A 25,389-nucleotide genomic window follows, 5' to 3' on the forward strand; every position below is an offset into this window, starting at 1 on the left:
CGAAGGATCCTTCCGACTGAGATGGCCTTCAGTGAGGTTTGATGACGTGGTGGACGAGATATGTAGCCTTCTGTTTGAGAAGCACCCTGTAGGACAAATTACCTTGCAGGAAATCCCCTATTATTGACAAAAGCGTCCAGCTTTCGCTCTAGCTGAGTAAAAATTAATAAAATAGCTGAAATGTTTGACAGATGAAACAGGATTCCTTAAAGTGGTGGAAAAGCTAGATATATACGGGACTTTTGACAGTGTGATTTCTAGACCTGAATAGAAATTAATACACTTGTAAAATTCCATAAAAATTACTTTACTGGGTATGAATGGAATATGTCAAAAGTCCTTACCCTTAATCTTTGTCCAGTAAATCATATACAGCTGGAAACTTGATGGGGCCTTCAGATATTGTAGTGTGGACAGCAGGGGCTTTGGAGCTATTTGAGCTCTGCTGTCACAGAGTTTGTTCTGAAGATAGCTGAGCCAGTCGCTGAAGATGTGCCTGACCTGAGGAATGCTGTTTTGGCTCGGGACAGGCGATGTCTCTGACCAGCAGAGGGCATCCTTCATCAGCAGTGTTCATTACTGCCATACCCCGACATCAAAATCTGAATCTCATGAGGAAAAAAGATTTCCAAACACATCTCTGTGTTCAAAGTACAAATGCATAGATACTCAAGCTAGAGCATTGATTTCAGTAAAGTTTCCATGAAGCAGTTTGCATTAAGTGAAAGTGACAAGTGAATGTGGCATGACATAAAGCCAAGTACGGTGACCCATACTCAATTCATGCTCTGCATTTAACCCATCCAAAGTGCACTCACACACAGCAGTGAACACAAACACACCGTGAACACACACCTGGAGCAGTGGGCATCAGGGGTTCAGTGTCTTGCTCAAGGACACATCAGTCGTGGTATTACCTGCCCGAGACTCAAACCACAACACTAGGGTTAGGAGTCCAACTCTCTAACCACTAGGCCACAACTTCCCCTAAAGAAAGTATTAAAACGGACTTTAGTCACAAATATGTAGTTCTTATGTAAGAACTATACTACTGTATGAACATACATGTGAATGTATTTCCTGAGATGTTTAATGTGCTTATTGAACTGGAAAATGTGTCCAATCTGAATCCTGTTCAGATGTTTGGATAATGCTCAAGATTAGAGTGATGGTGTCGTGATTCATATTACATTATAAAAGAATGACAAAAGTGCCATACAAGTGTGTGTCTGTGAGTGCTCTCTGCACTCATATATTACCCACAACCCCCACTCCACTTTCTCAGTTGTTGAAATTAGCAAAGCTGAAGCTAGTTTTAAAAAGTACAGACAAACATTGAAGGCCATAATGATTTGAAGGTAATGATTTAATCAAAAAGCCCTTCCATGCAGATGTCTTCATGTACTGATGTAAATGTTGTATGTTCATGATCTTGCCGATGAACTTGTACTGCATGCTGTGGATGTGTTCTGTGATGTGCTGTTATTCTGTCATTGTTCCTCAAATATTCACACTTGTGTGTATCATCTTGTCTGTGTTCTTCTCTTGGAGAAGAGGGTGTACATACAGAAGAGCTGGACAATGATCTCGGTACGTCTCTCCTCTCGCCTGTGCCAGGTTTGATTATTCAGTCTTTGTTAGTATGACTCTCTCTACATGGATTGTGTGTGTGTGTGTGTGTGTGTGTGTGTGTTTGTCTGTGTGTGTGTGTGTTTGTGTGTGTGAGTGTTTGTCTGTGTGTGTGTGTGTGTGTGTGTTTGTGTGTGTGTGTGTGTGTGTGTGTGTGTTTGTCTGTGTGTGTGTGTTTGTGTGTGTGAGTGTTTGTCTGTGTGTGTGTGTGTGTGTGTGTGAGAGTGTGTGTCTGTGTGTGTGTGTGTGTGTGTGTGAGTGTGTGTCTGTGTGTGTGTGTGTGTGTGTGTGTGTTTGTGTGTGTGAGTGTGTGTCTGTGTGTGTGTGTGTGTGTGTGTGTGTGTGTGAGTGTTTTCAGCAGCAGGGTGTCAATTCTCAGGTCTTTAGTATTGAGAGTGAATGCAAAGTTCCTTAAAGCTGCTTCTCAAACTGCCAAAAAAAAGTGTGTTAGTCCTGTATGGTTTTGTTTCACTTTGAGTTTCATGCATAAAAAAGGATGTGGAATATATAGCTCCCTCCACTAATGTAATATAACGCTTGCTAAATATAAGCAAAAATGCATTTCCTGTTTATCTTTTGGACTTTCATTCACAATACTCTGAAATATCTGTCCTTTAATTAAAGTGAAATAAAGAACAATTGGCATAGTAATAAAAGAAAATAGTTTTCCCAAATGTCAAAAAAACTGAATGGATATTTTGGTGAGAAAGTGTGGGAAGCAGTCTTTTGACAACACTTACTAAACTCTGAAAGCTCATTCAGTACTATGCAGCGTCTATCATTCTTCTGCTCAGTGGCTCTTGATTTGTCTGTGTCAGAACTGCCTCCCGGCTGGGAAAAGATCGACGACCCGGTGTATGGAGTCTATTATGTTGAGTAAGTGTAAGATCCCTCCGTCTCAGTTCAGTCTTTTGTGTGCATGATACATACTTTATTCTGTAAATTGGGCCTGATTATTGAAAATGATTACTGTAGGAATCATTGAGTGACAAAAGCACCAGATCATGACCACAATTCAGATTCATTTAGTAGAGAGAATTGAGTCAGACTGATTGTCTGAGATCCGTATGTAGGTGATGATGCTGACCGGCTGTGTCTCTGTGTCTCAGTCATATTAACCGTAAGACACAGTATGAGAACCCGGTTCTGGAGGCCCGGCGGCAGAAGCAGCTGGACGCACAGCAGTCGCCCGAGGACGGACGCTACATCAGAGGTGCGGCTCACTTCAGCCTAATCATTTCAGGAACACTTACTGAAGCTCAATGCCAAAATCTGCTTACCAACTCATTCACAGCACTGTGAAGTGACCCATACTCAGAATTTGTGCTCTGCATTTAACCCATCCGAAATGCACACACACAGAGCAGTGAACACACACACACACCAGGAGCAGTGAACACACACACACACACTGTGAGCACACACCCGGAGCAGTGTTCATCATTTATGCTGCGGCGCCCGGGGAGCAGTTGGGGGTTCGATGCCTTGCTCAAGGGCACCTAAGTCGTGGTATTGAAGGTGGAGAGAGAACTGCTCATGCACTCCCCCCACCCACAATTCCGTCCGGCCCGAGACTAGAACCCACAACCCTTCGATTGGGAGTCCAACCCTCTAACCATTAGGCCACAACTTCCCTAAGGAAGTCAAAACTCTTAGGCCATTAGGAATTTAACACACATAAAAAGGTCCATTATTTCTATATTTTGCAGTAATGTGTCTGCAGGAAATATCAGTCTACATTTCCTAACATTCATTTTGCCATTAATTCAAAAATCCAGTGTGATTTGTGTATGTTTAGGAGTCTGACATCAGCCAGTACTGCTCACAGAGATCTGATCTGATCATCATCCAGTCTGTCTGTGATTACATGAAGAAACAGAACAAACTTAAGACAGACTAAATCCAGAAGAAATGTGGCCACAACTCCAAGACGCTTGAGAAACCTTCTTGCAAAACTATAATCTGCACACACAAAGGATGGTGACATCAAATATTGATGTTTCTTCTGAAAAAACTGGCTTAAAACTATTTTTGTGGTGAAAATACTAACATGCATAAGACTTTTGCACAGTAGTGTTGTTATTACTTATGTAACATTGTAATATTTATTAGCATAGCACTGCTCTTTGCATCTATGCTTACATACAGTAGATTAAATGGCTTACACTATATTTAATAACCCACTTCTTACCTTTTGCTTAATATAAGTAACATTGCAACTTCATGTAAACTTACTCATTAGAGTACTAGTGGACTGTTAGGGTTAGTCAAATAATTTGAAATGTACTTACAAAGTGACTTATAGTCAGTTTAATGTCCATTAGAAGCAGACAGTCTATTAATATTCTGATGACTGCAAGATGACAATGACTGGCAAGTTACTTATAGTTAGTAGAATGACTTAAATTAAAATTTTTCTCTCTTTCTGCCTGTAGCTCAAAATTAGCCTGTGTGCATTCACGCTCATTTTGCCAGCACAGGTCTCATTTATTCACATTTAAAGCTGAAATTTCAGCATCCTTGCTCCAGGCTTCAGTGTTACATGATCCTTCAGAACATGCTGATTATTGATGTACTTACTGTTTTTTTTTTTTATTAAAAAAAAATAACATTTTGGTCAATTTAATGAGTCTTTGCTGGATGAAAATATCAGTAAAAAATGTCTGTTACTCCATTTGAGACAAGTCAAGTCACCTTTATTTATATAGCGCTTTAAACAAAATACACTGCGTCAAAGCACTGAACAACATTCATTAGGAAAACAGTGTGTCAATAATGCAAAAGGATAGTTAAAGGCAGTTCATCATTGAATTCAGTGATGTCATCTCTGTTCAGTTAAATAGTGTCTGTGCATTTATTTGCAATCAAGTCAATGATATCGCTGTAGATGAAGTGACCCCAACTAAGCAAGCCAGAGGCGACAGCGGCAAGGAACCGAAACTCCATCGGTGACAGAATGGAGAAAAAAACCTTGGGAGAAACCAGGCTCAGTTGGGGGTCAGTTCTCCTCTGACCAGACGAAACCAGTAGTTCAATTCCAGACTACAGCAAAGTCAGATTGTGCAGAAGAATCATCTGTTTCCTGTGGTCTTGTCCTGGTGCTCCTCTGAGACAAGGTCTTTACAGGGGATCTGTATCTGGGGCTCTAGTTGTCCTGGTCTCCGCTGTATTTCAGGGCAGTAGAGGTCCTTTCTAGGTGCTGATCCACCATCTGGTCTGGATACGTACTGGATCCGGGTGACTGCAGTGACCCTCTGATCTGGACACAGACTGGATCTGGTGGCTACGGTGACCTCGGAATAAGAGAGAAACAGACTAATATTAGCGTAGATGCCATTCTTCTAATGATGTAGCAAGTACATTGGGTGTTATGGGAAGTGTTTCCGGTTCCGGTTTACCTAATTAATGCAGCCTAAAAATCCTTTAATGGATTTGGATATTAAAAGCATATTAGTATGTTATGTGTAAGCCAGGATAAAGAGACTGGTCTTTAATCTAGATTTAAACTGCAAGAGTGTGTATGCCTCCCGAACAATGTTAGGTAGGTTATTTCAGAGTTTAGGTGCCAAATAGGAAAAGGATCTGCCGCCCGCAGTTGATTTTGATATTCTAGGTATTATCAAATTACCTGAGTTTTGAGAATGCAGCAGATGTGGAGGATTAAAATGTAACACCAGGACAAGACCACAGGAAACAGATGATTCTTCTGCACAATCTGACTTTGCTGCAGTCTGGAATTGAACTACTGGTTTCGTCTGGTCAGAGGAGAACTGACCCCAACTGAGCCTGGTTTCTCCCAAGGTTTTTTTCTCCATTCTGTCACCGATGGAGTTTCGGTTCCTTGCCGCTGTCTCCTCTGGCTTGCTTAGTTGGGGTCACTTCATCTACAGCGATATCATTGACTTGATTGCAAATAAATGCACAGACACTATTTAAACTGAACAGAGATGACATCACTGAATTCAGTGATGAACTGCCTTTAACTGTCACTTTGCATTATTGACACAATGCATTTTGTTTAAAAAAGCTATATAAATAAAGGTCACTTGACTTGACTTGACTCCATACTGCACTTGTGATCAATATGATACATCTTCATTCACTTCTACGAACTGATGGCGGTCATATAAGTATGATTTAAACCATGCTAATGCACTTCCACTGATGCCAACAAAGTGTTCAAGTCTATGCAAAAGAATGTTGTGGTCAATTGTGTCAAACGCAGCACTAAGATCCAATAAAACTAATAGAGAGATACACCCACGATCAGATGATAAGAGCAGATCATTTGTAACTCTAAGGAGAGCAGTCTCAGTACTATGATACGGTCTAAATCCTGACTGGAAATCCTCACGTATACCATTTTTCTCTAAGAAGGAATATAATTGTGAGGATTCCACCTTTTCTAGTATCTTGGACAGAAAAGGGAGATTCGAGATTGGTCTATAATTAACTAGTTCTTTGGGATCAATTTGTGGTTTTTTGATGAGAGGCTTAATAACAGCCAGTTTGAAGGTTTTGGGGACATATCCTAATGACAATGAGGAATTAATAATAGTCAGAAGAGGATCTATGACTTCTGGAAGCACCTCTTTTAGGAGCTTAGATGGTATAGGGTCTAACATACATGTTGTTGGTTTAGATGATTTAACAAGTTTATACAATTCTTCCTCTCCTATAGTAGAGAATGAGTGGAACTGTTCCTCAGGGGGTCTATAGTGCACTGTCTGATGCGAAACTGTAGCTGACGGCTGAATGGTTGCAATTTTATCTCTAATAGTATCGATTTTAGAAGTAAAGTAGTTCATAAAGTCATTACTGTTGTGGTGTTGGGAAATGTCAACACTTGTTGAGGCTTTATTTTTCGTTAATTTAGCCACTGTATTGAATAAATAGCTGGTTTTATGTTTGTTTTCTTCTAAAAGAGAAGAAAAGTAATCATATCTAGCAGTTTTTAATGATTTTCTGTAGGATAGGTTACTTTCCCGCCAAGCAATACAAAATACCTCTAGTTTTGTTTTCCTCCAGCTGCCCTCCATTTTTCGGGCTACTCTCTTTAGGGTGCGAGTATGCTCATTATACCATGATGTCAGATTGTTTTCCTTAACTTTCCTTAAGTGTAAAGGAGAAACTGTATTTTAAATGCTAGAAAAGAGAGAGAGTCCATAGTTTTTGTTACATCATCAAATTGTAACAAAAGAGGTTTTGGATATGCTAAGGAATTTGGATACATCAGGAAGATAACTTAAAGGCATTGTTCACTCTCAAATTAAATTTTGATATGTTTTAGCTTATCTCAAGGACATCCAAGATGTAGGTTTCTTTTTTTCCGCAGTATTTCCCATTTTGATATTTTTAGGTCAAACCGTTCTTGTTTGTGACTCATATAATTGATGTCTATGGTCTCCACCTCAAAGAGCATGCACAGAGGAGTCTAAATTTAACAAGTCCCCATCGTAAGTACACATTGATGACCTAAGACACAAAATAAGCGGTTTGTGTAAGAAAAAGAACATTATTTATATAGTTTTTACCTCTTGTACACAACCACGTCCAACTGATCTGAGTGCGCGAGTGCTTCCTGATGTGACGTGCCCACGCTTTTTGGCTTAGTCAGCGCAAGCGCGGAAAGAGCCGGAAGTGATCTCTTGCTCGTGATAGTCACTCATTGTTTACTGTTTACCACATGATACGCCACCAATCTGCACTGTCTGAAATGTAATGCAGTAATTGTAATTAATTAATTTGTTTATTATGCACCCTATAATCGTTGCGATTATAATAAAAATACAACACATTACTCACTCTATTGACAGCGTGCCATTGGGTCCCTCTGGCATTGGACGTTGCCTCCAGTTTATACGTGGCAAACTAAACACAACGTGCAAAACGCTGGGTCTCAACAGCGGAGAAAACTCAGGATCTTCAGTCAGGCAGGTGTGTGATGCGATACTGTCAATGTCCTCATCGTCGTCTTGTAGTTGTTCCATTCATGACAACATATGCTCTCCACTTCTGTTGACATCTCACAACACTCGCGCACTCAGATCTGTTGGATGTGGTTGTGTACAATAGGTAAAAACGATATAAAAACTGTTCATTTTCTTACACAAACTGCTCGTTTCGTGTCTTAGGTCATCAGTGCGTACTTATGATGGGGAATTGTTTAATTTGGACTCCTCTGTGCATGCTCTTTGAGGTGGTGACCATAGGCCTCCATTATATGAGTCACAGACAAGAAAAGAACGGTTTGACCTAAAAATATCAAAATGGGAAATACTGCGGAAACAAAGAAACCTACATCTTGGATGTCCTTGAGGTAAGCTAAAACATACCAAAATTTTATTTGAGAGTGAACTATCCCTTTAAAAAGCAGTCTTTTGTGGTAGAAGTGATGGTTCTTCTATACTTGTAACAAGAAGTAGAATTTACAATTTTGGCTATATGAAGTTTGCACAGAACTAAATAATGATCTGAGATATCATCACTTGGCTGCATAATTTCAACACCATCAACATCAATTCCATGTGACAGTATTAAATCTAGAGTATGATTTCGACAATGAGTAGGTCCTGAAACGTGTTGTCTAACCCCAGTCGAGTTCAGAATGTCTATAAATGCTGATCCCAATGCATCTTTTTCATAATCAACATGGATATTAAAATCACTAATAAACTATTAAAACTTTATCTGCAGCCAGAACTAACTCGGATGTAAAATCACCAAACTCTTTAATAAAGTCTGTATGGTGCCCTGGTGGCCTGTATACAGACATGCCAACATACAATGTCAATTTTATTATCAAATGGTTCTCATCTTATACTAATGTTTCTTTCTCTTCTGTTGGTGTTGTTGGTTCATGTCAGAATGGATAGAGGAGCACTCGTCCGCCGGTGCTGCGATCGGCTCTTATGTGCCCAGTCATCTGGAGACATACAGAGACCCTCAGAGCAGTCCATTGGCCCCTCAGGCCCCGGGCCCCAAGCGTGAGACTTCACTCACTTTCATTCCCATTTATAAGCAACCACCAAGAATATTGACTAATTGTCAGCATTGTCAGTGACAGAACTGAATAAGCAATGAATCAGTGTATGTATGTGTGTGTATCTGAGCAGGAGGAAAGCCGTTCTTTACCCGTAATCCAGCCGAACTCAAGGGGACCTTCATAAGCACTAAGCTGCTGAAGAGCAGGCGAGGCTTTGGCTTTACTGTAGTCGGTGGTGATGAGCCGGATGAGTTCCTGCAGATCAAGAGTCTGGTGCTGGATGGACCGGCCGCTGTGGACGGAAAGATGGAAACAGGTCTGCACATCCTGTCACAGGTTTCTTTAGCCCCTCCCACACTGAAATCAAAGCACCACCCCTCTTACATATTTATCCTCAAAATCAAGAGAGTTATTCACAAACACTGCATATCAAATTACGAAATCCACAAGGAGTTTTGATGTTTCGCATCATTTTTGCATTAATTGTGAGCAGAATCTGTGGGTCAAGAAATGCTTTTCAACATTTAGTGTGTGTATTTAGCTAATCATGCCTGTGCAGCATTTTACTCTCTCTTCTGTAACACATCCTGAAAGATGAATGATACCTCTCTCTCTCTCTCTCTCTCTCTCTCTATATATATATATATATATATATATATATATATATATATATATATATATTAGTGCTGTCAAAATTAGCGCGTTAACGCATTCGATTAATTTGAAATATTTAATGCGTTAAAAAAAAATAACGCAATTAACGCGGTTGCAGTTTTTTTTTTTTATTTCCAGTTGTGGCATATGTGTGTTCAACGTGCAAAGAAATATGGATAAGACCAAGGAAGGACTTTTAGACGGAAAGTTTCAGTATAAAACTCTGCCGGATTACTCTTCAGTCTGACACAAGAAACATTACTCTTCATTTAGTCTGCCACAAGAAACAGCAACATTAAAATCATGAACTCAAATGTCATTGTTTAAAAAACATAAAAAAAACAATGACTTTAACAGTGTGTAAATCAGACCTTTCTGTAACGCTAACGTTAATAAGCTTAAACGAAAATAACGAAATAATTGTGTAGCGGAGTATTTTTTGTACACAGTGCCGCGAACTGTCAATCACTCCTGTGCGCATGCATCACTGTCCTCCTCGCAGCTGCAGCAACTTGCGCTCTCTCTCTTCATCAAGCTTTAAAACAAAAAGGGGACAAAAAGATCATATTGTCTTCGTGCATAGGCTATAGATTAATTAGATAAATTAATATCTAAATTTGTGCCTTGCCGTCTACGCTATTTTTTTAGAACTTAGAAAAAAGATGCTGCAGCCAATGAACAGCCAGCGGGGGCTGCAGGACGACTCAACCTCCGCAGACAGTTTTTAATGTTTATCAGACAATAAATACTCAAGATTTTGCTTTAGTATAACTCACAACGAGTTTCACACACCTTCTCCGGCCACGTTGAGTTGTTGACACTTAACAGTGGGAAAAGCGACACATGCGCTATTCACTTGTATAACTTAAGGGTGAATGGGTAATGTAGTTTCTGCTCTGGGTGGGATGAATTAGGAAGCTTGCATTGTGAAGGGCGCTCTGAAAATCGGCAGTGCAGGTAAAAGATTAAAACCTCTATTAAAACAGATGTCCAAATGAGCGTACCGGTACGCTACAAGCACGTTCCTGGCGCACGGAGAGGTGGCGGTACGTTCAAGAGCTATATTTGGAAGTGGCGGTACTGAGTACCAGTGCATACCAGCCCACTTAAAGCACTGGCAATGACTATACTTTTTGCAGTCCACTTAGAATTCAACATGGAAATCATTTTTGTTTTTTATTGGCATTGATTGTTTTGAAATTCAAATGGTACTTACATGCCTGTGTTTTTATTTCTGTAATAAATATGGCTTTCAAGCCAACAGTTAATTTGGAGGATATTGATGGTTTATTGCAGGTATGTTGTTTACATGAGAAAATCTGTGTTACAAGTTAAACAAAAATTCCAATAAACAATCATATTTTGAATTTAAATAGTTTCTTTGTCTTGAGTTTACATTAATTATTTACATTTTACATTTACATATCCAAAAAGTTTCAGTCTTTTAATTGCGATTAATCGCGATTAATTAAAAAAAATTGTGCGATTAATTAGTTGTTTTTTTTTTTAATCGATTGACAGCACTAATATATATATATATATATATATATATATATATATATATATATATATATATATATATATATATATATATATTAGGGGTGTAACGGTTCACAAAATTCACGGTTCGGTTCGATACGATACACTGATGTCACTGTTCGGTTCGGTACGTTTTAGATACAGCAAAATGTAAAAACAACTCAACTTTTCAGAATGCCGCAAGCGCACCGCGGGTCATGTGACAAGAACTAACCAATCAGCTTTATCCTTTCCCGTAACAACGCTGAAAGCTCAGCCAAGATGAAGGAACAGCTGATCATAGTTGTATATGGATTGCAATAAATAAATTGAAATAAATTTAGTAGCAGAGCTACTGCAAGTGATTTTTAGAGCTGCAAATCCATTTATCCTTTGCTGAAATTTCCGCGTCTTCATGGAGAGAGCACGTCATTGTTCCTTAAAAAAGACAGACGCCTCCTGAGCGCTTCTGCCTGAAAACTTTGGAAAGGAGGAGAAAGACGCGCCTATCGTTTTTAAGCGCGATATGTGAACGGCCCCTAAGGCGCTCGCTCACTCAGCACGCGCTGAACCGGAAGCCTCGTTCAATACGAATACGCGTATCGTTACACCCCTAATATATATATATATATATATATATATATATATATATATATATATATATATATATTTTTTTTTTTTTTTTTTTTTTTTCTGCCAAGTATTCTTACATTTTTGGTTTCAGCCCATAATTTTCATTAAGGTTTTATTTGTGATGCACATCACATTTGCACATGACTAGAGTGGTGCGGCTGTTTCTCTAACACGTGTGTGTGTGTCTCCTGCAGGTGATGTCATAGTCAGTGTGAATGACACCATAGTTCTGGGTTACACTCATGCTCAGGTGGTGAAGATATTCCAGTCCATCCCCATCGGCTCCATGGTCCAGTTGGAGCTGTGCCGTGGCTATCCTCTGCCCTTTGACCCCGATGACCCTAACACCAGCCTGGTGACCTCAGTGGCCATTTTGGACAAAGAGCCTATCATAGTGAACAATCAGGAAGGCTTGGAGCCCATCCCTGGCCTGGCAGTTCAGATGGCATCTGGTGGCAGGACCGTTGAGCCTGTCCCGTATGGCCCCTCTGCAGACAGCACTCTGATGACCACGGCCAACAGCGGTCTCACTTACACCAGTGATGTGGTGACACTGGCATCTTCCATAGCCACGCAGCCCGAGCTGATCACGGTCCACATCGAGAAGGGCGACAAGGGCTTTGGCTTTACCATCGCAGACAGTCTGGCTGGTGGAGGGCAGAAGGTAAAGCAAATTGTGGATTACCCACGCTGCCGAGGGCTGAAGGAGGGAGACATCCTGTTAGAAGTCAACAAGAGGAACGCACAGGGCATGAGCCACAACCAGATTGTGGATCTCCTCAGCAAATGTCCACGAGGGAGTGAAGTTACTCTGCTGGTGCAAAGAGGTGAGCGCATGCATTTCCACAGACAGAATCAGCTTTACTGACCAGCGTCGGATCAGCGTTTACTGATCAGCGTTCCAATTAGGAATAAATACAAAAGAAAATAAATAAACCTGCAAAATGTAAAATATAGTATTACTGAGTAATGAAAATACTTGCAGTCTACTTATACAGAGTTGAGCATTGTAGCCCATCGCAGCCAATCTGAGGTCTTTTAATGTGTCGCCAGTTTCTACACGTTATTATTCGTTTTTAACTTGTGGACTATATGTAAACATCTTAAATGTTAAATTGCTTGTTTAAGGCTGTACTAAATAAAAAATAAGATGCAATTATTTTGTGAAAAGTGTTCACATTTTGCGGATTTGGTAAGCTGTATGTAAACATGTATGAATGTATGTCTGTGTTGAGACATGCTGAAGTTGCATTTGGCCTCGTACTATATTGCACACTTTGTCAGTGTCATGCACTTGCTTAGTAGTGATGCGCGGGTTGTCTCATAAAAATTGGCACTTTTTTTGGGGGGGGGGGTTGTGGGGGGTTTGGGCAGGTCACTAAAAACTACATTTATGTTGTGTGGAATTTAGTGGTGGAAATTTAGATTCTTTCAAGAGATTCGATTATTTTCAGTTCGTTCACCAAAATGATTTGTTCAGTGACCATTCAAAGTCAAAGTCAAAGTCAGTCACCTTTATTTTTATATCGCTTTAAACAAATACATTGCGTCAAAGCAACTGAACAACATTCATTAGGAAAACAGTGTGTCAATAATGCAAAGTGATAGTTAAAGGCAGTTCATCATTGAATTCAGTGATGTCATCTCTGTTCAGTTAAATAGTGTCTGTGCATATATTTGCAATCAAGTCAACAATATCGCTGTAGATGAAGTGACCCCAACTAAGCAAGCCAAAGGCGACAGCGGCAAGGAACCGAAACTCCATCGGTGACAGAATGGAGAAAAAACCTTGGGAGAAACCAGGCTCAGTTGAAGGTCAGTTCTCCTCTGACCAGACGAAACAAGTAGTTCAATTCCAGACTGCAGCAAAGTCAGATTGTGCAGAAGAATCATCTGTTTCCTGTGGTCTTGTCCTGGTGGTCCTCTGAGACAAGGTCTTTACAGGGGATCTGTATCTGGGGCTCTAGTTGTCCTGGTCTCCGCTGTCTTTCAGGGATGTAGAGGTCCTTTCTAGGTGCTGATCCACCATCTGGTCTGGATACGTACTGGATCCGGGTGACTGCAGTGACCCTCTGATCTGGACACAGACTGGATCTGGTGTCTACGGTGACCTCGGAATAAGAGAGAAACAGACTAATATTAGCGTAGATGCCATTCTTCTAATGATGTAGCAAGTACATCGGGTGTTATGGGAAGTGTTTCCGGTTCCGGTTTACCTAATTAATGCAGCCTGAAAATCCTTTAATGGATTTGGATATTAAAAGCATATTAGTATGTTATGTGTATACCAAGTTAAAGAGATGGGTCTTTAATCTAGATTTAAACTGCAAGAGTGTGTCTGCCTCCCGAACAATGTTAGGTAGGTTATTCCAGAGTTTAGGTGCCAAATAGGAAAAGGATCTGCCGCCCGCAGTTGATTTTGATATTCTAGGTATTATAAAATTGAGTTTTGAGAACGTAGTGGACGTAGAGGATTATAATGTAAAAGGAGCTCATTCAAATACTGATGTGCTAAACCATTCAGGGCTTTATAAGTAATAAGCAATATTTTAAAATCTATACGATGTTTGATAGGGAGCCAGTGCAGTGTGGACAGGACCGGGCTAATATGGTCATACTTCCTGGTTCTAGTAAGAACTCTTGCTGCTGCATTTTGGACTAGCTGTAGTTTGTTTACTAAGCGTGCAGAACAACCACCCAATAAAGCATTACAATAATCTAACCTTGAGGTCATAAATGCATGGATTAACATTTCTGCATTTGACATTGAGAGCATAGGCCGTAATTTAGATATATTTTTGAGATGGAAAAATGCAGTTTTACAAATGCTAGAAACGTGGCTTCCTAAGGAAATATTGCGATCAAATAGCACACCTAGGTTCCTAACTGATGACGAAGAATTGACAGAGCAGCCATCGAGTCTCAGACAGTGTTCTAGGTTATTACAAGCAGAGTTTTTAGGTCCTATAATTAACACCTCTGTTTTTTCAGAATTTAGCAGTAAGAAATTACTTGTCATCCAGTTTTTAATACCGACTATGCATTCCATTGTTTTTTCAAATTGGTGTGTTTCACCGGGCCGCAAATAAATATAGAGCTCAGTATCATCAGCATAACAGTGAAAGCTAACACCATGTTTCCTGATGATATCTCCCAAGGGTAAGATATAAAGCGTGAAGAGTAGCGGCCCTAGTACTGAGCCTTGAGGTACTCCATACTGCACTTGTGATCGATATGATACATCTTCATTCACTGCTACGAACTGATGGCGGTCATATAAGTACGATTTAAACCATGCTAATGCACTTCCATTAATGCCAACAAAGTGTTCAAGTCTATGCAAAAGAATGTTGTGGTCAATTGTGTCAAAAGCAGCACTAAGATCCAAAAAAACTAATAGAGAGATACAACCACAATCAAATGATAAGAGCAGATAATTTGTAACTCTAAGGAGAGCAGTCTCAGTACTATGATACGGTCTAAATCCTGACTTGAAATCCTCACGTATACCATTTTTCTCTAAGAAGGAATATAATTGTGAGGATACCACCTTTTCTAGTATCTTGGACCGAAAAGGGAGATTCGAGATTGGTCTATAATTAACTAGTTCTTTGGGATCAATTTGTGTTTTTTTGATGAGAGGCTTAATAACAGCCAGTTTGAAGGTTTTGGGGACATATCCTAATGACAATGAGGAATTAATAATAGTCAGAAGAGGACCTATGACTTCTGGAAGCACCTCTTTTACGAGGTTAGATGGTATAGGGTCTAACATACATGTTGTTGGTTTAGATGATTTAACAAGTTTATACAATTCTTCCTCTCCTATAGTAGAGAATGAGTGGAACTGTTCCTCAGGGGGTCTATAGTGCACTGTCTGATGTGATACTGTAGCTGACGGCTGAATGGTTGCAATTTTATCTGTAATAGTATCGATTTTAAAAGTAAAGTAGTTCATAAAGTCATTACTGCTGTGGTGTTGGGAAATGTCAACACTTGTTGAGGCTTTATTTTTCGTTAATTTAGCCACTGTATTGAATAAATACCTGGGGTTATGTTTGTTTTCTTCTAAAAGAGAAGAAAAGTAATCGGATCTAGCAGTTTTTAATGCTTTTCTGTAGGATATGTTACTTTCCCGCCAAGCAATACGAAATACCTCTAGTTTTGTTTTTCTCCAGATGCGCTCCATTTTTCGGGCTGCTCTCTTTAGGGTGCGAGTATGCTCATTATACCATGGTGTCAAACTGTTTTCCTTAACCTTCATTAAGCGTAAAGGAGCAACTTTATTTAAAGTGCTAAAAAAGAGAGAGTCCATAGTTTCTGTTACATCATCAAGTTGTTCTGAGGTTTTGGATATGCTAAGGAATTCTGATACATCAGGAAGATAACTTAAAAAGCAGTCTTTTGTGGTAGAAGTGATGGTTCTTCCATACTTGTAACAAGAAGTAGAATTTACAATTTTGGCTATATGAAGTTTGCACAGAACTAAATAATGATCTGAGATATCATCACTTGGCTGAATAATTTCAACACTATCAACATCAATTCCATGTGACAGTATTAAATCTAGAGTATGATTTTGACAATGAGTAGGTCCTGAAACATGTTGTCTAACCCCAATAGAGTTCAGAATGTCTATAAATGCTGATCCCAATGCATCTTTTTCATTATCAACATGGATATTAAAATCACCAACTATTAAAAACTTTATCTGCAGCCAGAACTAACTCGGATGTAAAATCACCAAACTCTTTGATAAAGTCTGTATGGTGCCCTGGTGGCCTGTATACAGTAGCCAGTACAAACATAACGGGATTTATCATTAACATTGGTTTCTCTGGATAATGTTATATGAAGCACCATTACTTCAAACGAGTTATACTTGAAGCCTGCCCTCTGAGAAATCCTGAAAACGTTGTTATAAATTGAAGCAACACCTCCCCCTTTGCCTTTTAGACGCGGCTCATGATTATAACAGTAATCTTGGGGGGTGGACTCATTTAAAATAATGTAATCATCAGGTTTTAGCCAAGTTTCTGTCAAACGGAGTACATCTATATTATGATCAGTTATCATATTATTTACAAAAAGTGTTTTAGTAGAAAGGGATCTGATATTCAATAAGCCAAGCTTTATCATTTGTTTATCCATATTTCTTCTGTTTCTTATTTGTTGAACCTCAATTAAATTGTTAATCTTAACTTGGTTTGGACGTTTTTTGTATTTTCTAGTTCGGGGAACAGACACAGTCTCTATAGTGTGATATCTAGGTGAAAGAGTCTCTATGTGCTGAGAATTGACTCACCTCTGTGACGGGAGGCAGCTAGCAGACGGTCGGTTTAGCCAGTCTGTCTGCTTCCTGACCTGGGCCCCAGTTAGTCAAGTATAAACACTAAGACTATGTGCCATATTTCTAGAGAAAAGAGTGGCGCCACCCCAGGAGGGATGAAGACCATCTCTTTTAAACAGGTCAGGTCTGCCCCAAAAGCTCGTACAATTGTCTATGAAACCTATGTTATTCTGTGGGCACCACTTAGAAATCCAGCCATTGAGTGATGACAATCTGCTATGCATCTCGTCACCACGGTAAGCAGGGAGGGGACCAGAGCATATTACAGTGTCTGACATCGTGCTTGCAAGTTCACACACCTCTTTAAAGTTATTTTTAGTGATTACACAAATACGCCACAGCAGGAGGCGAAAAAGAATGTATTTTGTTGTCTTAAGTCAACGAACGTATTTACTTGTGACAAAAACTGATTTGGCTTTACTAAAATGTATGTATAATCGCATTAAATAAATAGTCTAAATAAGTTGTTCCTGTGAACAAAGAACAAGGTTTTCTTGCATCATTAAACATTTTAATTGTTTGGTCAGGCAGTTCATGTATTATATATTCACATTAAATAATCAGGGATTAAATGTGGAGTTATGTTCTGTATGCTAAATATGAAAACGTATGTGCCCCTATAACTGCGCTTTGTATCTGCTGATTGCTGATCGAGATATACATGCTTGGCCGACTGATGCTGTCATTCATTTTGTTCTCGAATGAGATGTATCAGTTCATTCAACTCATTTACCTACGAGAAGATCGTATTCGTTCACTATATTCAACAAATCACATGCTCTGTCACATCTTGAGTAACTCTTTGACAGGATGAAACAGTTCACAGAGCTGTTCACGAGCTGCGCATGCGCTGCTAATAGCGCCAAGCTCGCGCGCTGCTGTGGAGGGAGGAACTTCAGTGAACGAGAAATATGAGTCAATGGATTCGGTGAAAATATTTTCATATTTTATTAGGTTCTTTGATAAGGTTACAATATGAAGGTCTAAGCAGCAACGTAACTTCTGTGATGTCCCCGATGCATGGGGTGGGTCAAGAAATTGTCCTTTATTTGCAGGGTGAGCTGTGGCAGGCCAAATAATTTCAGAAAAGCGGGATCCGTGGGTTGGAAAAAAAGTCGACCCGCGCATAACTATTGCTTAGCCCTTTGTTGTGATAAACAGTAAAGTGTGTCTTAGTGCTAGCAAAAGACAGTGTAAAGAAATACTATTTGAGGGAAGCAGTCTATCAGCCAAAGTTAAAAGCAGATTGTAGATATATTTATTTCTTGTCTCATTAGTGTTTAGCACAGTTTCGATTGCTAGCAATTGCTTATTTTGTGTACTGTGTTGAGACGTACTGAAGTTGTGTTTGGTCTCTGTGCTGGGTTGGGGTCGGGGATGAGGGCTGTGGGAACGGTTCGAGGCCGGTGGAGTGATTGGGAAATGAGCGACACCTGCTCCACTCACCGGTCTCGAGTCCCACGGAGGAGATCGGAGGGATACAAAAGAGGAGCTACGACAGTCAAGGACGAGAGAGGACCAGGCCCCACACTTTTCTTTTTTTTCTATTGGTCTCTGGAATTGTAAGTCTGCAATAAACAAAGTAGATTTAATTACATTTATTACTAGTCATTCAAGACTAAACCTCATGGCCCTGACTAGAGGATCAACCAGAGGACACTGTTACACCTGCAGCACTCTCCAATAATTTCTTATTTTCCTACACTGGCCTTCTGAATGGAAGAGGTGGAGGTACTGGTCTGCTTTTCTCTAATGATTGGAAATTTGTTCCTTTACCTTCTCTTGGTATTAGCAGCTCATTTGAATCACATTCAGTCACTAATTTGTTGCTGTTTACCGAACCCCAGGACCACTTAGTAACTTATTGGATAAATGTACTGCTTTCAAACTTTCCTGAAGATGTTAGTACCCTAGTTATGCTTGGAGACTTCAGCATCCACCTAGATAAACCTGCGGACTTCAACACTCTGCATACCTCTTATGATCTCGTCAACTACTGCTACTCACAAATAAGGAACCAACTGGACCTTATTTATACACGACACTGCTCAACTGATAATGTACTTAAAATTTAAATTAAAAAATTTAATTAAAAATTAAATTAAATTAAATTAAATTAAAATTTAATTTAATAACTTAATGTTGAGTTTAAGAGTGAGGAAGAAATGATCCGAGGTGTGCAGCGGAGTAACCAGTACATTATCAGTTGAGCAGTGTCCCTGGCATGGTCCCTGACACATCACTTACCCCTCCACATGTCATCTTTTGACATAACCTATGCTCACTCACAATCCTCTCGGCTATCTGCTATGGTTAAATTTTTGTTTCCTCCCCTAAAGAGTTAGCATCTCTTGATGTTAACAGTGTAACTGATACTTTCTGTTCCACTCTTACATCTTCATTAGACATTGTTTGCTCCTTTTCTTCCAGGCCAGGCTGTACCACCCTTTCAGGCCCTTTGCTGTCTGATGTTCTCCACAAGCATCGTTATAAGCTCAGTGCTGCTAAAAGGGTGTGGCGCAAAAAAATAAAAAATACAATTGACCTTCATGTGTATCAGTCACTCCTCTCTTCCTTCTCTGCTAATGTCTCCACTGCTAAAAGAACATACTATTCTAAAAAATTTACAATTCATCTAATTCTTGCATGCTATTTAAAACATTTTCCTCCCTCCTTTGTCCTCTTACTCCCCCTCCTTCATCAACAGATGATGACTTTGCCACATTCTTCATTAATAAAATGAGAAAATGAGTGCACAATTTGCCACACCACAAACTGTCAAATACATCTTACCAACAAACATATACTCATTCACATCCTTCTCTTTACTCTCCACTCTTCAAGTCCCCAAACTCATGCTTTTCTCATCATCCTACTACTTGTCTGCTTGATCCTATTTCATCTCGTCTCCTTCAAGCAATTTCTCCTGCAACTATACCAGCACTTACTCACATCATTAACACATCCCTTCACACTTTTTTTCCCCCTCAGTATTTAGGCAGGCTCGTATTACCCCACTTCTTAAGAGACCAACCCTTTCCCCTCTTCCTTTCATTGCAAAAACACTTAAACAAGCAGTGTTTATCCAAGTCTCTGCCTTTCTGACACAGAAAAATCTCCTGGACAGTAACCAATCTGGCTTCAGATGTAGACATTCGACCGAGACTGTCCTGCTCTCAGTTGTTGAAGCCTTAAGACTGACAAGAGTGTTTTCCAAATCTTCAATACTTATCTTGCTTGATCTGTCCGCTGTTTTTGAGACAGTGAACCACCAAATTCTCCTGTCAACCCTACTGGCAAAGGGCATCTCAGGGACTGCACTCCAGTGGTTTGAGTCTTATCTCTCAGATAGGTCCTTGCAGTTATCTTGAAGAGGTAAGGTATTTAAGTCACATCATCTCACTACTGGGGTGCCTCAGGGCTCTGTTCTTGGACCACTTCTCTTCTCTATCTACATGAAATCACTAGGTTCTGTCATTCAGAAATAGGGCTTTTCATATCACTGCTATGTTGATGACACTCAACTCTACCTCTCATTTCATAAAGATGATCCAACGATAGGTGCTCACATCTCAGCTTGTCTAACAGACATCTTGCTGGATGAAAGACCATCACCTTAAACTCATCTTGCTTTATTAAACTCACGTTGCTTTATTTTGGGGAAGTCGTGGCCTAATGGTTAGAGGGTTGGACTCCCAATCGAAGGGTTGTGGGTTCTAGTCTCGGGCCGGACGGAATTGTGGGTGGGGGGAGTGCATGAACAGCTCTCTCCACCTTCAATACCACGACTGAGGAGCCCTTGAGCAAGGCATCGAACCCCCAACTGCTCCCCGGGCGCCGCAACATAAATGATGAACACTGCTCCGGGTGTGTGCTCACAGTGTGTGTGTGTTCACTGCTCTGTGTGTGTGCGCATTTCAGATGGGTTAAATGCAGAGCACAAATTCTGAGTATGGGTCACTATACTTGGCTGAATGTCACTTCACTTCATCTTTGCCAAGACAGAACTACTTGTGGTTCCATCAAACCCATTGGTTCACCACAATTTCACCATCCCATTAGGCACGTTGGAGTTATGATTGATGATCAGCTAACTTTCTCAGAACACATTGCTAAAACTGTCCGATCCTGCAGATTTGCTTTATTCAACATCAAGAAGATCAGGCCTTTATTTCAAAACATCCTTCACAACTCTCTGTTTAAGCTCTTGTTCTGTCCAGACTGGACTATTGCAGTGCTCTCTTGGTCTTCCAGCCAGTTCTATCAAACCTTTACAATTATTCCATAATGTGGCAGCAAGATAAAATTTTAGCAAGCTGAATAGAATGCACGCCACACCTTTGTTTATCAATTTGCACTGGCTACCAATAGCTGCTCGCATAAAATTAAAGGCATTAATGTTTTACTACAAAACCACCATCTGTGGATCTGTGCCCCTTTAACTACTTTAAATTAATTATTTCAGACTTATGTGCCCTCTAGAAGCTTGCATTCCGCAAGTGAACGTTGCTTTATTGTTCATATAAAAGAGGCTGAAAATCACAAAAATCACAGACTTTTATATTAAATTTTTCCTCCATTTGGAAGGATCTCCCAACTCCGTCTCAAGTCCTTAAGCCGGGCATACACTGTGTGATTTCTGTGCGATTTCAGCTAGGTACCAACTCACACTGTACGAGTAGATTGCATGCGATGTAAAGCCAAAGCTCACAATTTTTATGAGCTCACTGTACGGTCCGATCATCGAGTTGCGATTTGACGTGGGGAATCAACATGTAGGATTCCTCAGAACCCGGATGTTTGTGGCTATTTCAGAATAAACATGCTTTAGCTTATTTAATCTTTTTATATTCTAACCATTTTTTTGTTTTTTTATTAATTATACAATTAACAACAAACAAGTTAAAAAAAGGCCTCTAACACTAGCTTCCTCTATTCTTTTTCCGTTCTGTTTTCTTTTTAATTATTACATAAAAATAAAAAAAATTGCCATGTGTATGTAACAAGGAGGCTGAGGCGATATTAAAATCCATTCGCAGAAATTTATTAGGGAAAGATCTTAGAGACAGAATCGTCAAACCAGGCAGAGAGTCAGTACCATAATAACAGTCCAATCTTTCAACATACACAAGGGGAATCCACAAGACAGAGACGAGTAGGCAGGCGAATGCGTCAAACACAAACATCAGTCCAATTAGGCAGTAAATCCAATGGGGCAATCCAAGAATCAGAAATGTGAAGACAGGCAGAATCATACACAAACAGGCAGGCAGACAGACAGAATAACAATGGGAAAAATGCTTGGTAAGGCAGGTAAACTGGCAATACTTCGCAATGAGTAAACATGCTGACTCATGTTAAATAGTGTCAAACAGGAAATGAGTGTAGAAACAGAGGGAGCGGTGAACAGTCAGTACTCAGGTGAGGGCTCCCTCTGCTGGTGCGGCATTACAGTGTTCTGCGTTAAGCTAACTGAGACTTGTTATAGCACTTGAATATTATTGCTCTGTTGCAAAAATTGCTATATCTTCCATTGTCCTCATTTGTAAGTCGCTTTGGATAAAGGTGTCAGCTTAATGTCTAAATGTAATGTAAATGTAAACTTCTGACAGCAACTGTATGTTAGCATTGCTTGGCAACGGTTAAAATATTGAGTTTAGTGCTTTCATGATAAAAAAAAAAAAAAAAAATCCTCAATTGCATTTTGCATTTTGTGTCGATTAACCAGCAAAATAACAGAAGTGGCACATTCCACAGATGAGAATCCATGAAACCCATTAATAGACCAATTTTAAAACAACTGGCACCCTCTGCAGGCATTGTCCAAAAGTTCTGTACACACAAACTGTACATAATTTCTGGGAATCGCTGTGGTAAACAGGCCAGAAACATGCCACTCCTCTATATTTTCATTGATTTGACTAATACCACACGTTTGCTTTGATTTGTCCAAGTCTATAAAAGCCTGTAGGCTGTGATCAATCAGCAGGTATCTAGCAATGTGGAGGATTGATCTGTATGCCTTCTGTCTTATATCTGTCCATATTATAAACTGAATAAACTGATGTTCAGAGAGTTGTGTGAATTGTGTGTGTGCAGTGTTGGGAAATGTAATATCTTACATATTACAAGTTACACAATTTAAAATGTAATAAGTAGTGTAATTATTTTAGTTACTTTATTAAAATAATGTAACTGATTACATTTGATTACTTAATGATTTTATTTTCTAAATTTCTAACATGTTTTTAACTGTTAAACATTCACAGTTAACATAAAAAATAAATAAAGCATATACACAAAACCAAACAGGAAACAAATTATAAGCATCTGTTCTATTCTCTTGAAATTGGTGTCTCATATTTTTGAGCAGTCAATGCAATTTTGGGAAAGAAAAAAATCAATTCTATGCGTGTGTGTGTGAAAATATTCAGACATAACTCCCTTTGCAATCTTTAACATTTCCAGAAGTAACTAATTTAATTGAACTTATTTTTCAGTTACTGTAACCGAATACAGTTATATTTTGTAATTGAATTACATAATTTTGTTATAACTAGTTACTTCTCAACACTGTGTGTGTTTGTGTGTACCTGGTATTTACATAAGGAGGCAAATAAACACAGTAAGTGCTCACAATACAGTACAGATACGGATGAGAATGAGACAAGCAAGATCAGTCTTGAAAACTGGGTTTGGGTGTAAGGTTAGGGTAAGGAGAAACACAGTTTGTACAGTAGAAAAACCATTACACCTACTGAATAAACTCATAATACTTGTAAACTCAATGTGTGTGTGAGGGGGACGCTGTTGAGAAATGCTGCTGGTCTAGGAATACACACACACACACACACACACACACACACACACACCCACACACACACACACATGGTCAGCCTTCGTTTGTTTCCATGACGATACTCATATTATTTCTAGTGAACAAACAGAAAGCTGTTGTAGAGCTAAGAGTTTCAGAAATCAGCTTGAATTTCGATGCTTTTGCTGTAGTTATGAGGATATATGTTTGTACCATATAAAGCATACACTTTTTGTAGGAACTATGCGGGTTACTTCAGAACCATGTGTTCACACTGTAAAACTTATACTGACCACATTTAAAACAACAATGTGAACAGCTACACACACAAAAAAATCTGATCTGATAATAAAATTGTAACTGAGCACTAAGGATAGCAGTGTGAACGTAGTCTAAGTCATGTTTTGCTTGGGAATCAAATAATTATTTAATTCATTGAAATGCAAATCAATTTCTAACCTTTATATACTGTGTTTTTTTTTTTTTTTTGGTTCATATTCTGTCTCTCTCTGTTAAAATAAGCCAACCATAAAAATGAAAGACCCTTAATTTAAGTTTGCCCACCTACACAACTTACAAAATCAGCAGGGGATCAAATAATTATTTTACCCACTCTGTGTGTAAACAGACATTTTAGGTATTTCATAAAAATGGTGTGTGTGTGCGTGCGTGTGTGTGTCTGCGCGCGCGCGTGTGTGTGTGTGCGTGTGCGCGCGCGTGTGTGTGTGTGTGCATGTGTGTGCATGCGTGCGTGTGAGTGGGTGGTGCAGGATCCTCAGCAGCAGCTGATGCATGAACACACATTGCTCTCCACTGCTCAGACTGAGGCTCTGCTCAGGACAGCATCTGATATGAGTGGCCGTGTGTTGTATGATATGAAGGTGATGATTTCTCTTTCTCTCTGCCACTGTCTCGCAGGAGTTTTGCATCCCAAGAGAAGCCCCAAAGTGCTGGTAAGATAACTTCCCTTTAATTCCTCTCTTCAGCACATCATTAGGCAAAAAGTTTTTTTTGTAATTAAATTGTTGCATTTTAATCTTTGTGTCTCATCTGTGTCTAACTGTTGCACTTGACAAACCTTTCTCTTGAGAATGAATGCTTGTTTTTTTTATTTTTTTTTTTTATAATTTTTAAGCAAGATATCTAAGATGATTCCAGTTATTATTACAAATATATAATCCATTATAAAAAATAGATTATATATTTTTATTGTACTTTTAAAAAAAATTATATAATTAGAATTATATATATATATATATATATATATATATATATATATATATATATATATATATATATAATTTTTTACTCAATCTGTTTTCTTTTCATTTATTATACAATTAAAAAAAGACCTCTAACTCTAGATTGCTCTATTCTTTTTCTATTCTACTTTTTATTTTTATTCATTATATTATTTAAAATCCCCTGCTATGTGTACTGTTTAACTCAGACTTATTATAGCACTTATATATCATTGCTCTTTTTGCTTCCACTGTCCTCATCTGTAAGTCACTTTGGATAAGTATAACTATAAGTAAAATTTCCATCCCATCCATTATTGTCTTTCTTTGTAATTTCCTGGTTGTTCTTTCACTCCAGTCGAAAAAAGACCTTTGTAGGAGGAGTAGCAAAGAATTTTATTTGGACAATGACATATTGCCAGAATCGGCGCAAGCCAAGGAATGAGAGGATTCAAAAGTAACTAAATGTGGACAATGTTTTCAAAAGATATAAATGTTTAAAAAAAAGAAAAAAAAAAAAGTTTATTTCTGGAACACTAGGAGGCTCATTATTCAAACATCC

At 39.1% G+C, this 25,389-nt stretch overlaps 1 protein-coding gene across 6 annotated transcripts in view; it reads left to right on the forward strand.

The window, feature by feature from the left end:
* LOC113079370 (membrane-associated guanylate kinase, WW and PDZ domain-containing protein 1-like) overlaps positions 1-25,389 on the forward strand; it is a 141,858-nt gene that overhangs the window by 79,927 nt on the left and 36,542 nt on the right. For 3 of the 6 annotated variants that reach the window (XM_026251622.1, XM_026251619.1, XM_026251621.1), the window contains exons 7-13: positions 1,552-1,617; positions 2,448-2,505; positions 2,739-2,842; positions 8,496-8,615; positions 8,745-8,930; positions 11,614-12,246; positions 24,505-24,539. In XM_026251622.1, coding sequence (XP_026107407.1) covers positions 1,552-1,617; positions 2,448-2,505; positions 2,739-2,842; positions 8,496-8,615; positions 8,745-8,930; positions 11,614-12,246; positions 24,505-24,539 — 1,202 coding nt within the window. The remainder of the gene's footprint in view (positions 1-1,551; positions 1,618-2,447; positions 2,506-2,738; positions 2,843-8,495; positions 8,616-8,744; positions 8,931-11,613; positions 12,247-24,504; positions 24,540-25,389) is intronic. The other 3 variants (XM_026251623.1, XM_026251620.1, XM_026251624.1) reach the window with 3 other exon arrangements.

The sequence above is a fragment of the Carassius auratus genome, unplaced genomic scaffold (genome assembly GCF_003368295.1).
Source record: "Carassius auratus strain Wakin unplaced genomic scaffold, ASM336829v1 scaf_tig00027845, whole genome shotgun sequence".
NCBI classification, from domain to species: domain Eukaryota; kingdom Metazoa; phylum Chordata; class Actinopteri; order Cypriniformes; family Cyprinidae; genus Carassius; species Carassius auratus.